General features: G+C 41.9%; 1 protein-coding gene across 2 annotated transcripts in view; it reads right to left on the bottom strand.

The window, feature by feature from the left end:
* Positions 1 to 13,131, bottom strand: part of ALK (ALK receptor tyrosine kinase) — a 729,733-nt gene that overhangs the window by 173,836 nt on the left and 542,766 nt on the right. For both annotated transcript variants that reach the window (XM_029231576.1, XM_029231577.1), the window contains exon 6: positions 5,568 to 5,695. In XM_029231576.1, coding sequence (XP_029087409.1) covers positions 5,568 to 5,695 — 128 coding nt within the window. The remainder of the gene's footprint in view (positions 1 to 5,567; positions 5,696 to 13,131) is intronic.

Here is a 13,131-nt window from a genome sequence, read left to right as displayed (position 1 = left end):
TGCATCCCCAACTCTTCTGGGACACATGTTTTAAGGTATCCACGGTGGTTGGACTGCATTTGACCCCTTGGATTTCTTCCCTTTCCTGAACTACAGAAGTTAGCGAAATACCCACCCTGCCCCCCACCACGGGTAATGTGAAGATTCTGACACCCTCTCTGAATGGATCAGAAGAGGTAATGTGTATGGAGATGTCTTGATAGGGTAAGGGGTCAAGAGCACTCCTTGTTGAGAAATCTGTGAGTGAGCTGAATGCGGCGCTGACCTGGGAGACCTCAGCTGTGAGATTCTTGCAGGTTCATTAGAGAGAAGTGGAACTATGGTGACCTGCAGTAAAACATGCTTAAGCTTACACTGGAGCCATTTTTAGTTCCTTGATTTGCCCACTGTTGATCAGGGGGTGTTAGTCCTCCTAAGCTGCCTTTGACCCATCTGGGCAGGGAGAGGGAAATTCTGAACTGGTTTCTTAGACAAAGTGAGAACTTGACAACCCTGAGACGGAGGTAGAAAGCACATTGGGCTAATCAGTAATTTAGTGTGTCAAAGTTCAAGGCAAATCTTTGGGTGTTTGTGCATTCAATTTCCACATGGTGGAGGGAGGCAGATTAGATGCTTTCTGAGGTCCTGTCCAGCAGGGACCTTCTACAGGTAGCAGCAATGTGTGGTAGATAAGAGTATGGATGCTGGAGCCAGTTGGAGCCAAAGCTGTGAGACTTTGCGTAAATTACTTAGGTCTCTGTGCCTCGATCTCCCCATCCATATAATGGGAGTGATGATAATAATAATGTATACCTCACAGCAATAAGGATTTAATGAGTTAATATAAGCAATGTGCTTAGAACGGGACCTGGCACATAGAAGGCGCTAGATGGGTGTTTGCAATATGTATTTTTATGAGCTGGTCAGAGGCACACTGATAGTTTTCAAATCCTTTTCAGTATGCTAATCCTGCCATTCTGACATATGTCTTTCTGTAGCTTTCTCTGAACATGAGGGGTCCCGATGAGTGTCCTTCACAATCTTGCTCTGGGTTGTCTGCTGAAGAAAGGTCGTTTGAAAGGGTTAAGGGTTCCCTGGGAGCCAGGGCATGGGTGTCTCTAGGAGCTGACATCCCTCCCCTCAGTGCTGAATATACACACTGCTCTTTCAAGATGAGGGGAAAACCTCTTCCAAGTAATTTCCACTCACTGCTACTTTCTTTTGGGAGTAGTAGCCCAAAGCTATAAAAGCAGGAGTAGCATTTATCAATTGATTGATTAGCCAATCAGTCAACAAGTATTTACATTGTGTTTCTTATGTATTTAGCATGGTGTTAACTGCCCCCTGGAGAAATAAAAGAAATAGAAGACAAGGTTCTGAACCTCAAGTTAGGGTCCTAAAATGACTAGTTGAGAAATAATTATAAAACAGCTACTAAATTTAGATGGAGAGAGCAAAGTCTTCCGAGAAGAATTTCTTTAGCTGAGAATGGTGTTCTGGAGGGTTTGGGCTCCAAGCTAGATCATAAATGGTCAATCAGTGTTCAAAATGAAATGCCTGGGACCAAGTAGGGCACTCCTGGCATAGTGTACAGAACACCAGTCTGACTAGAGGACAGAAGGTGTAGAGAACAGAGGGCATAATGTTGAACAGATACGGGGGGCCAGATTGTAAGAACCTTGGAAATCAGGCAGAGACACTGGGGCTTTCCAGGCAAGACTGAGCAGTGGTGAAAATACCAAGGTCAGACCCCCAGCCCATCATTTTCCTGGCCCCAGGAAATGAGTGAGGTGGTCCATTCTAGCCCTCATATTTCTGACGTGGTAGACAATAAGAAGTTACTGAAATTCTCATGAAAGTGCCACAAGAAAAAGGAATTTGGGGGAGATTTTCCTGGTAATGTGCAAAGGATGAATAATGATATCAGGGAGACCAGCTGGTTATTGCCAAAGTCCCAGTATGCATATGTGAAGGCCTGGATAAGGCACATGGCTGAGGAAATGAAGTCAGAGGGATAAACTTGAGAAGCAGTAACAGTAGCATCTGGATAGCAACAGATAGAATGTGAGGCAGCCACAAGCCTAGAGCTCAAGACTTGACCATCTGGATGTAGGGATAAGAGGAAGAGTCAAGGATAATTTTAAGGTTTCCAGTAACCTATAAAACTCCAGCCTTTACACATTCCATTAAGGCCGCAGAATGTCATGGACAGAAATACTGGCTTGGTGATCCAGTTGACTTGGGATTGAGTTCGGCTCTACTTTTCCCTAACTGAATGACTATGGCAACTTTAGAAACTTCTGTGCACTTCAGTTTCCCTATATGTAAAATGAGGATAATAGTACCTATTTTTTAGTATTATTGTAAAGCTCGCAGGAGATAACTAACACACGTAAAGGGATCAGCACTTTGCCTGTGCACATAGTAAGTGCTCCACAGATGTGAGCTTTTATTGCTTATTAACTGAGCGGCTATTAACTGTTACATACTGTGATAGGTGTCAGGATTCAGAGAGGAAAGAGGCATGACCTCTGCCCTGATGACACCCACAGATAGATATCATCTCCTATGCGAGAAAAATTGTCCAACTTCCCCTTTCTCCAGTTTAATTAAAATGGCACCTCTTGGGGGCTTCCCTGGTGGCACAGTGGTTGAGAATCTGCCTGCTAATGCAGGGGACATGGGTTCGAGCCCTGGTCTGGGAGGATTCCACATGCCGCGGAGCAACTGGGCCTGTGAGCCACAACTACTGAGCCTGCGCGTCTGGAGCCTGTGCTCCGCAACAAGAGCCCGCGATAGTGAGAGGCCCGCGCACCGCGATGAAGAGTGGCCCCCACTCGCCGCAACCAGAGAAAGCCCTCGCGCAGAAACGAAGACCCAACACAGCAAAAATAAATTAATTAGTTAATAAACTCCTACCCCCAACATCTTCTTAAAAAAAAAAATGGCACCTCTTTTCACGTGGGACAAGGAAGGGTTGTAGAGTTCTATAGAAAGTAGACCAGACAACCTGCAAACCTATTAACAACCTGGCTAGCATGTCATCAGCGTCATCCCCTCAAAGATTTTACTTCTCTCCTCTTAGCTCCTCCTCTTCATGACCTAACTAAAGCAATGACCTAAGAAAACGCAGACATTTGTCTATACCAAACAGGCCTTGAGTACGCCTCCAAAACAACTCTTTCCCTTTAAATATATGAGGGTAGCTTTAGGGTGCTTCTTATGTTTGCAACTTGTCCACACCAACTGATATGCACCTGAATTTGTTCTGTAACAGGAGGAAGAGTTAGAAGTTCTCAGGACACAATGGGATCACTTTGTTCTTCTCTGCCTTACACAGATCCACAGTGATCCCTTCACACCCCTTGGTGGTCACAGGATTCTAAGCCTGAGAAGGAGCATAAAGGACACCTGGTCCCTATTGAAGCCATCTGTTCTTGGACTTGGAGCCTCTGAAGAAAGGTAGCTGGGCCATGAGAACCTCCCTAGGTCTCTTGGCCAGTCTACTTCCCCTAGGGAATCAGAGGAAGACTTCTTTTCTCCCTCCTTAAGAGAGTGTCCTGCCAGAAGAAACACTTTCTGGATCATTAGAGAAAGTTAGAGAGGTCATCTCTCTTGGCTTCATAAGGGTAGAGAAGCAGAAAAGAAACATGTCTTTTAAACTGTGCAACAGGTCGCTGCAAATGCAACATAAGCTACAGAGGAAAACTTTTGCAGCTGAAAGGAAGTTCTAAGGGACGAAAATTGTGCACAACTGGCTGATATCCTTCAAAGGTAGAAGGAATTTTTGCAGGACTATTTGTGCTGGGCCTGATACCTGGAGTTTTGTAGTCACTTATTCCCGTCTCCTGATGTTGTTCAAATGCAATTAGGCCAGTTCTGGGAACTAATGCCTTCTCTTGACACATTCTTGTTAACCGGCTCCATTTCAACACATGGCCTCTTTTGGACAGTACGTAGGTAGACCCTTGACATTTGTGAACACAGAGAGGTTCACAAATCCCTAAGCTCGTGAGTGTGGAAACGTTTGTACAAGCTCCTGGCTTTCTCCCAAACCACATGTTTCTTGTACAGTGCCTCACATCACAGGCTAAGCAACTTTTCAACTTGAACTGAAGTTCAATCTATCATGTTATGGTGGCTTCTCTTTTTCCCACACATAAATCAGTTTTGATTAAAGAAAAAAAGAAACAAATACGCTTTTTCAAAGTTCTTGAAAGGCCAGCAATGAATGAAGAGCTACAGCAACGTAAGGAACTGGGTGGTCAGTGGGCTCCCTACCAAAGGGAGTCTGCTTTGTATACCACCTCCAGATTCAAAACGGGGCTTCTACCTGCAACAGATGGCTGTGTGTTATGGGCCTTCATGGTTGTTCATGAACAGTCTAAATGGAGAGGTTAGGTCTGGGAGTGCCACAGGCTTCCTTCCTGTCAACACTTCATTCTTGGGCCTCCAGACCACAGGTTCCATGGCACAGGTGAGAGCTCCCTTCCCAGTGAGCCACTGGGAAGAGGCAGGCACAGCAGGAGAACAGTGGCAACGAAAGCAACTCTTTTCCTGAAGATTTGTATAATTCAAGCCCATCTTGTATACCCTCTACATGTGGGAAATAATAAAGGATGTTTATAATTATGACCCTAGGTCTTCTGAAGAACCAAGGAAAGATGGACCTCATATATGTATTGATGGTCAATCTTATCCTGCATACCAGTCAGACTTGAGGCAACGTCTAATGAAAGATACATATAAAACATGATCTTGAAAATAAGAATAGAAGATCAAAAACTCTGTAGAGGGAGGGGGAAATAAGCTCAACAAAAAACTACACAGATATAATTATTGTGATTAAGTACTGCATTTAGTTCAGAGTTGCCTGGCAACAAAGGCAAAAAGAAAAAAAATCAACAAATTATTCTTCAGGAGAGAGATGTCCTCTCTTGGTAATAAATCTTGAAATAAATTCACAATATAGGGCTTATGCAAAAGAAATTCAATGACACAGTGGACTATGCCCTAATGATTTTTACAAAATAAGCAAAAAAATTCACATATAACCATTTCCCACATTGTCCCTTAATGACAGCTTAAATCAAATCATTAAAAATACATAGTTGTAAATTTTACCTCAGGAAGAAAAGTAAAATACTAATTATCAAGTTAGCGGGGTGGAGATATAGGTGAAACAAAAATGGCAGAATGTTGATAATTGTTGAAACTGGGTTGAGGGTACATGGCGGTTCACTGCACTATTCTATTCAATTGTGAACATTTGAAAATTTCCACAAAACAAAACAAAACCATAGCTGAAAGTATTTGACAGCCAGGGGAGTTAAGCTAATGTGTTATCTAACAAGGACTATATTCTATTTGATAAAGTTTTAAGTTAAGCAGATATCCTACTATACTCGATCTTTGAAAATTGATCAGCTGAGCTATGAAGCGCTTGACAATACTCACAATCAGACCCAAAGCACTGTAGACATTTCTATATAAGTGTGCACATTCCCAGCTAATCATGGCGGCAGGTAATTGACCCACTTAAGACAACAAGCTACCAAGGAGCGGAGGGGAAAGCCAGATTCAGATACCTTCGCTGCAGTTTTTCAGGGCAAAGAAGTCCACTGCAGACAAGCTTCGGTTTCCACTCGAGATGTATTCCAGGGCCACTCGGAACGGGTTCTCTGGGCGCCCAATTCTTCCCTGAAGCACAGTCCAACTGGTTGCATTGGAAAGCAGAGGGGAAAAGCATAGAAAAACGGTGATGAGAAGCAGACCTAACCCGCAGAGAGGTCCTACCCTTGCACTGGCCCACATTCTTCATGCCGCACCAAGAGGTGGAACCCTTTTTCCTCTTTCTGATTGTGCTGAGGCTAACCCTGTGTGCTTATGTAAATACTGCCTTAGGACAAATTCTTAGAACCTGGGTCAAAGCATATGTACATTTAAAACTCTGAGGATGGTGGCTCTGATGGCAACACACACACATTTGTTTCTTTCTTGTCCAGCTAACTCAGAGACCCAATTCTTAAACCCACTGTAGCCATTGGTGTTCCTTTTGTCATACTTTTTAGGCAACTGCAGACCTTTGGACTACTTCAGTAGCTAGTCTTACAGGAAAAGAATATATATGTCTGAGAAAATCTGCCAGCAGAGTGAAGGAATTGTCTTCAAAGCATTTATCAGTGTATTCATTATTATCTCTGGAAAGAATGCTTGGTTTTTGTAATTTTATCGGATCCCAAAGTCTCAGAACCCTCAGGTTTGCTATATAGCTACTTAAGGGAAGCTAGCAAGTGCTATTTATTTACTGAAGGAAAATTAAAGTGCACTGAAGCATGTGCTTTGGGGTAAAAGTTACCTAAGATTGACGTGGACTCCGCAAAAAGGTTCAAACAGAAGAAGACGGAAGCTGGTCAAACACTGAGCACTGCATCTATCTATAATCAAGGACACTGACACCGCTGGAGAACGGAGAATAAGCTAAATGAACATTTTTACACCTCACTCAGGCTATTAACCTCTTGGAGTAGCCTCCTGTCACTGATTGGAACATCAAATTTACTTTCCAAAATTGATTCAGGGTTTTTTTTTATGTATATAGTTATTTTGACAATTTTGTGTGGAGAATGGAAATTACCTGGACTATTTTGTATTTTCTTTCCTCTTAAAGAGAAACAATTTTATTGAGGTGTAATTGATGTACAATAAATAAATCACATGTACAAAAGTGTACAATTTGATGAATTTTCACATTTGGATACACCCATGAACTCATCACAATGTTTCATAGTGTTTTGCCACTAGGTTGGGCTTAGGTATGGCAGTACAAGTACGAAGGAACTTAGGGAAAGACTAGCTTTCTGTTTGAAAAAATTTTAAAGCACCCTCCCAAACCCCAAATATAAAAAATATTAAAAATCCAGAAAAGTTGGTCAAGGAAAGTAAAAGTCACCCAGAAGGTCATCCAGAGACTACCATGGTGAACTCCTCTGTGAACAGCCTTTTAGCTACAGTTTTACACAGATAAGGTCATACACACATAAGCTTGCTGTGACTGCACTTTGCCACTCAGCAGTATGCCACAAGACAATAAATATAAATTACATGATCAGTTCAATGATTGCATTTTTAATGATTTGTGCATTGTTCCTGAGTTTTCCTCTCATGCTGAGGCTAACCCTGTGTGCTTATGTAAATACTAACTTAGAACAAATTCTTAGAACCTGGGTCAAAGTGTACGTACATTTAATACTCTGAGGATATTGTCAGTCCTCCAACAGTGAATCAGAAGGCCCATTTCTCCATTTGCTTATTTGCTTGTTAACACTGGATCCCATCAAATCTTTTTTTTTTTTGGTCGCACTGCACAGCTTGCGGGATCTTAGTTCCCCCACCAGGGATTGAACTGGGCCCTCGGCAGTGAAAGCGCAGAGTCCTAGCCACTGGACAGCAAGGGAATTCCCAAGATCCCATTAAATCTTTTCCAACTGTTAACTTTTGGTAATGAAGGCGTCGCCTAAGGCAATCTATGGTCTTTCAGGTGGGTGTTCCTGGATGGGAGTTTTTGTCTCCGGTCCCTGCCATGTTGTTGGGCATGCAGTGCGCTCTGCTGAAGGCAGAAGGCATTTCTGTTCCCTTTCTGTGCTCTTCTGTAGTTAATTCAGATCACTGGAGCCAGTGCCTCAGCCATTTAATAAAAGTGTATTAAATGTATAGCTGATTCACTTTGTTATACAGCAGAAACTAACACGCCATTGTAAAGCAATTATACTCCAATAAAGATGTTAAAAAAAAAAGTGTATTAAGTTTCCCAACAATAGATGCTGTAGAAGGGATTATTGCTGTTGTAGTTTGTTCTCTGTTACTGTACCCAACAGGATTTCTATCCAAAATAAAACCAGTGCAATTGAATAAGGAAAAGGAGGCCTTCTGTTTAAATGTGTGACTGTCAAAGAAAAAAAATTTGAAAAGAAAATGTAAATGAGGGGTCCTTAAGGAAAAACACAGAGAGAGCAGAATTTTTCTTGTTTTTTTGAAAAATAAAGGACTCTTATTTTCGAGGAAATATGGTGATAAAAGGCATGACTATTCATATTCTTCTAAAATCGTAGCTCTCTGCTCTGAGGAATGATGGATTTTAATTCCAGGTACACAGTGGCCCTTGACAATGATTTCCATTTCTGTATTGGCACTAGCCCTCTGGAAAAATGTGTCAATTGTTTTAGGGATTAGTTTCTGAGTTACTGATGCAATAACTTTTGCCTGAAATTCTCTGGCCTCCCATAGTTTCCTGCTGCAACTTTAATAACTTTCAGAGTAGTTGTCAAACATGATTTTATAACCAGGGAAGTTGGGACTGAAAAAGGGCACGCTTAGACCTAGGCTCAGATTTGTATAAGAGACAGCAAAAACCCTGTGAAAAAAAACCCAAGCTCTCTTTTCTCTCTGCCTCCATTTTCTTTGTTGACATCCCACTGGTCATGAAACTTGCTCATTAGGGTCCTGTTTTCCTCTTTGGCTGGTGGCAACTCTACTTCTGCTTGCAAAGGGGAAGGTTATGTTCTAACCTAAAGCCTCCTAGAGACAAAAGTGCAGCTGTACCCACGTGCTGGGGATTTGTGGCCATCTCAGCATTGGTGCTTTAGTCAATCAGTATGACAGTGAGGGGAGGCCATCTGGACTTTGGGAAGCCAAAGGCACAGTGTGGATGGCCTGTCACCATCCTTTATCTTCCAGTTGTCTCTCTAGAGCTCTCCACTTCCAGTTCTGGCTCTGCTCACCATTTGCCTGATGACTTTGAACAAGGTAGTTTACTCTGAATGCCTGAAATTTGGGCTGTTTTCTGATCAAATTGTATTCTCAACCAGAGAAAGTGTTTCCCCAATGTTTCATTATTTAAAGGGGAAAGAAAAGAATGTATTCCTAAGCCCATCTGAAAACCGCAATCAATTTCCCCAAATATCACTAAAGTCTCTTTTCCACCTATTTAAAAATCCACTAAGGAATTCTAAATAATATAGAGCATTTAAAACACAGCTATCTAAGTGTCTGATACTTAATGCACTCCTTAGTGTGTCTGCACAGTGCTAGTGTGTAAAGCAAGCCTGATACAGCTATGACGGCTGCACACTTACTAAGGCCTGCAAACAACTCATGATTTCACTGGTGTGTGCAGGCAAATTCATTGTAGCAGACTGTCTATTTAGATAGTAAATTTGCGGTAAACATTTCTGCAAATCATTATAGCAATTATTCATTTAAGTCAGAGTCAGATAGTAAGAAACCCTGTACTCCCTGAATGACTACCCGACTCTCACTACACCCAACTCCCCCAAAACACTGATTTTAAAAGACAGCTCATGAATAATACTCTACTTAATATTAAGACTTCTGTTTCAATTCTACAGAACCAAACTATGTAAATAAGAAACCTAATGGACTCCACCCAGTTTCGAATTCCATCAAGCATCCATTCCAATTCTACTCACTTACAAAGCGTTCTGGGTGAAGAAATGAGCTTGGCACTCTGAGCGTCGCAAACAAAACAAGCCATGGTCCCAGCCCTAAAGGAAGACCTTTTCAATTTGGTGTGGCAGAAAGACATGAATAACCATAATATGAGGACATGTTTGATATAAGCCCTAGCATAGAAGGAGGAGACAATAATCATGGTTATAAAGATAAATTAATGCCTCATCAAGAAGATCACATTCCAAATGCTGGAGAGGGTGTGGAGAAAAGGGAACCCTCTTGCACTGTTGGTGGGAATGTGAATTGGTACAGCCACTATGGAGAACAGTATGGAGGTTCCTTAGAAAACTAAAAATAGAGCTACCATATGATCCAGCAATCCCACTACTGGGCATATACCCTGAGAAAACCATAATTCAAAAAGAGTCATGTACCAAAATGTTCATTGCAGCTCTATTTACAATAGCCCAGAGATGGAAACAACCTAAGTGTCCATCATCGGATGAATGGATAAAGAAGATGTGGCACATATATACAATGGAATATTACTCAGCCATAAAAAGAAATGAAATTGAGCTATTTGTAATGAGGTGGATAGACCTAGAGTCTGTCATACAGAGTGAAGTAAGTCAGAAACAGAGAGACAAATACCGTATGCTAACACATATATATGGAATTTAAGAAAAAAAAATGTCATGAAGAACCTAGGGGTAAAACAGGAATAAAGACACAGACTTACTAGAGAATGGACTTGAGGATATGGGGACAGGGAAGGGTAAGCTGTGACAAAGCGAAAGAGAGGCATGGACATATATACACTACCAAATGTAAGGTAAATAGCTAGTGGGAAGCAGCCGCATAGCACAGGGAGATCAGCTCGGTGCTTTGTGACCGCCTGGAGTGGTGGGATAGGGAGGGTGGGAGGGAGGGAGACGCAAGCAGGAAGAGATATGGGAACATATGTATATATATAACTGATTCATTTTGTTGTGAACTAGAAACTAACACACCATTGTAAAGCAATTATACTCCAATAAAAAAAAAAAAAGAAGATCACATTCCAATATGGGTCTTGAGAGATACGTCAGATTTCTTCCAGTGAATACTGGAGGTATGATCAGAAAGAACTGAAGGTTGCCATTACGGATGGATAAAAAGAAAAAAAAAAAAACTTAAAGAAAGACAGGGTCAGAGAAGGATGAGTAGCTTGGCTGGAATAAAATGGATTTTGGGGGGACACAGGAGAAGTAATCTGGATAGATGGGCCACAGTAAAATCTTAGAGGGTAACGGTGCCGGCAAAGGAACCGGAGCTCTTCAGTAAGGAATGAGCCTCTGATGGGCTTTGGAAAGGAGGACTGGCATGAACAGTCACAGGTGAATAACATTACCCCGACAGCAAAGCTTAGAAGGAACCAGAGGAGGAGAGACTGGAAGTAGAGGCCAGCAGTGAGGGTCAGAACCACAACAGCAGAAACTGGGTTGAGGGGTGGGGGAGAGAGACTCTGTGAAGTCAACCCACAGAGTAATTTCTTATTTTCAGTTATATTTTTCAGTCCTAAAGTATCCGTTTGAGTCTTTCCTTTTATTTGAAAATTTTGAGATAACTGGAAATTCATATGCAGTTGTAAAAAACAGTATCGGGAGATCTCATGTACACTTTACCCAGTTTTCCCCAAAGGTGACATTTTACAAAACTATAGCATAAAAGCACAACCAGAATACCGACATTGCTACAATCCACCAATCTTAGATTACCTCAGTTTTACTTGTACTCGTGTGTGTGTACGTGTGTATATGAATTATTGGTTCTTTTTTTATACCTTCATGTCTCTGCTGAAATTTTCCATTTGTCTCAAGAGGGTTCACCCTTAATTCTTAGAGGGTTATAATATATTCTTTAAAATCTTTATCTGATAAACGTCTGTATAATCTCAGGGTTGGCATCTTTTGATCGTCCTTTTCCTTGAGAGTTGGTGAGATTTTCCTGGTTTTTCATATTTGGAGCAATTCTGGACTGTATCCTGTACAGTATGAACACCATTTTACAGGACTTGGGTCTTGCTTAACTTCTATGGAGAGTGCTGACTGTTTCGCTCTGTTCTGTTTTAGCAGGCGTTCGACAGTTAGCAGGCGGTTAGTTTCAGGATGGCAGTTCCCACCCATCTTCTGTGACTGTGGCTCCAATGTCAGTTCAGTTGCCACAGCCTGTGTGGGATCTGTCTCGTGTGCTGTGCCACCCAGTAGTCAGTCTGAGACCTGGGCAGTGGTCTGTGCAGGAGACCGAAGCCCGTGGTCAGACGCATGCACACACAACCTGGCAGCAAGCCCACCATTCTGAGATCACTTTCTTGAGCTCCTTCCTCACCACGGTCTCCTTGACACTTTCCTGCTCCCAGAGGCACCCCTTCCTGATACTCTGGGTAGAATGCCTAGGCTTTAATTTCCCTGCTCTGTCATATAACCTTCTTGTTTGTTTATTTGTTTTATTTATTTTTATTTTTGGCTGCGTTGGGTCTTTGTTGCTGCACGTGGGCTTTCTCTAGTTGCGGCGAGCGGGGGCTACTCTTCGTTGCGGTGTGCAGGCTTCTCACTGTTGTGGCTTCTCTTGTTGTGCAGCACGGGCTCTAGGCACACGGGCTTCAGTAGTTGTGGCATGCGGGCTCAGTAGTTGTGGCTTAGTTGCTTAGTTGCTCCGTGGCATGTGGGATCTTCCCCAACCAGGGCTCAAACCCGTGTCTCCTGCATCGGCAGGCGGATTCTTAACCACTGCGCCACCAGGGGAGCCCCTGTCATATAACCTTTTGAGATTGACTCTGCCTATGGGGCCAAGCAGTAAGAAAAAAGAAGAAAAACTAATGGGGATTCCATCCCTGTTCCTGGGACCACAGTTTCTCTGGCCAGAAACAAGGGTTCCCCTCCCTTGGGGTTTTAGGTGTGTGGCCATCCCCTGCTGCTATTACAACATGCAGGACTGCCTAGGGACTGCGGTGGGAAAGAACCAAAGACGTAAAAAAGAGCAATCAAAAAAGAAAACAGGGACTTCCTCCACTTTCTGTCTAGCAGGAGACCCCTTTCCTGCTCCTCAGACCAGAAATAGAGGGCTTCTCTTTGAGCTTTCTTTCCGTATCTGCTGTGTACTTCTGGGTTTCAAGTTAAAAGGATACCATTTACAAGAGCATCAAAAAGTCTAAAGTACCTAGGAATAGACCTAACAAAACAAGTACGAAATATCTGTAGAGAAAATCATAAAATTTTATTGAGATATTTTTAAAGGACCCAATTAAATAAAGCAATATCCCAAGCTTACGATTAAAAGAGTGAATATTGTAAAGATGTCAGTTCCCAAACTGATTTAAGGTTTAAATGTAACACCAACTAAAACTTCAACGGATATTTTTTATTCTTTGACACTAAAAATAACATTAACATAATTTGTTAATTTATCTGTCTAGAAGTTAACTTTCTATTAAGGAGCAAAAAAAACTTTAATTTTGTGACAAGCACTTTTTCTGAGATATAATTCCAGTTTGTACTTGCAAAATAATAGTTTCTTGCCCTGGAGATATATTTATCACCTTATTTATTTATTTTCCTTTTTATTTTTCTAATTGAAGTGTAGTTGACATAAATATTATATTAGCTTCAGCTGTACAACATAGTGATTCGACATTTATATACA

The sequence above is a fragment of the Monodon monoceros genome, unplaced genomic scaffold, assembly GCF_005190385.1.
Source record: "Monodon monoceros isolate NGI ecotype Baffin Bay Population unplaced genomic scaffold, NGI_Narwhal_1 Super_Scaffold_19, whole genome shotgun sequence".
Classification (NCBI taxonomy): domain Eukaryota; kingdom Metazoa; phylum Chordata; class Mammalia; order Artiodactyla; family Monodontidae; genus Monodon; species Monodon monoceros.
This window is presented reverse-complemented; position numbering and strand designations above follow the sequence as displayed.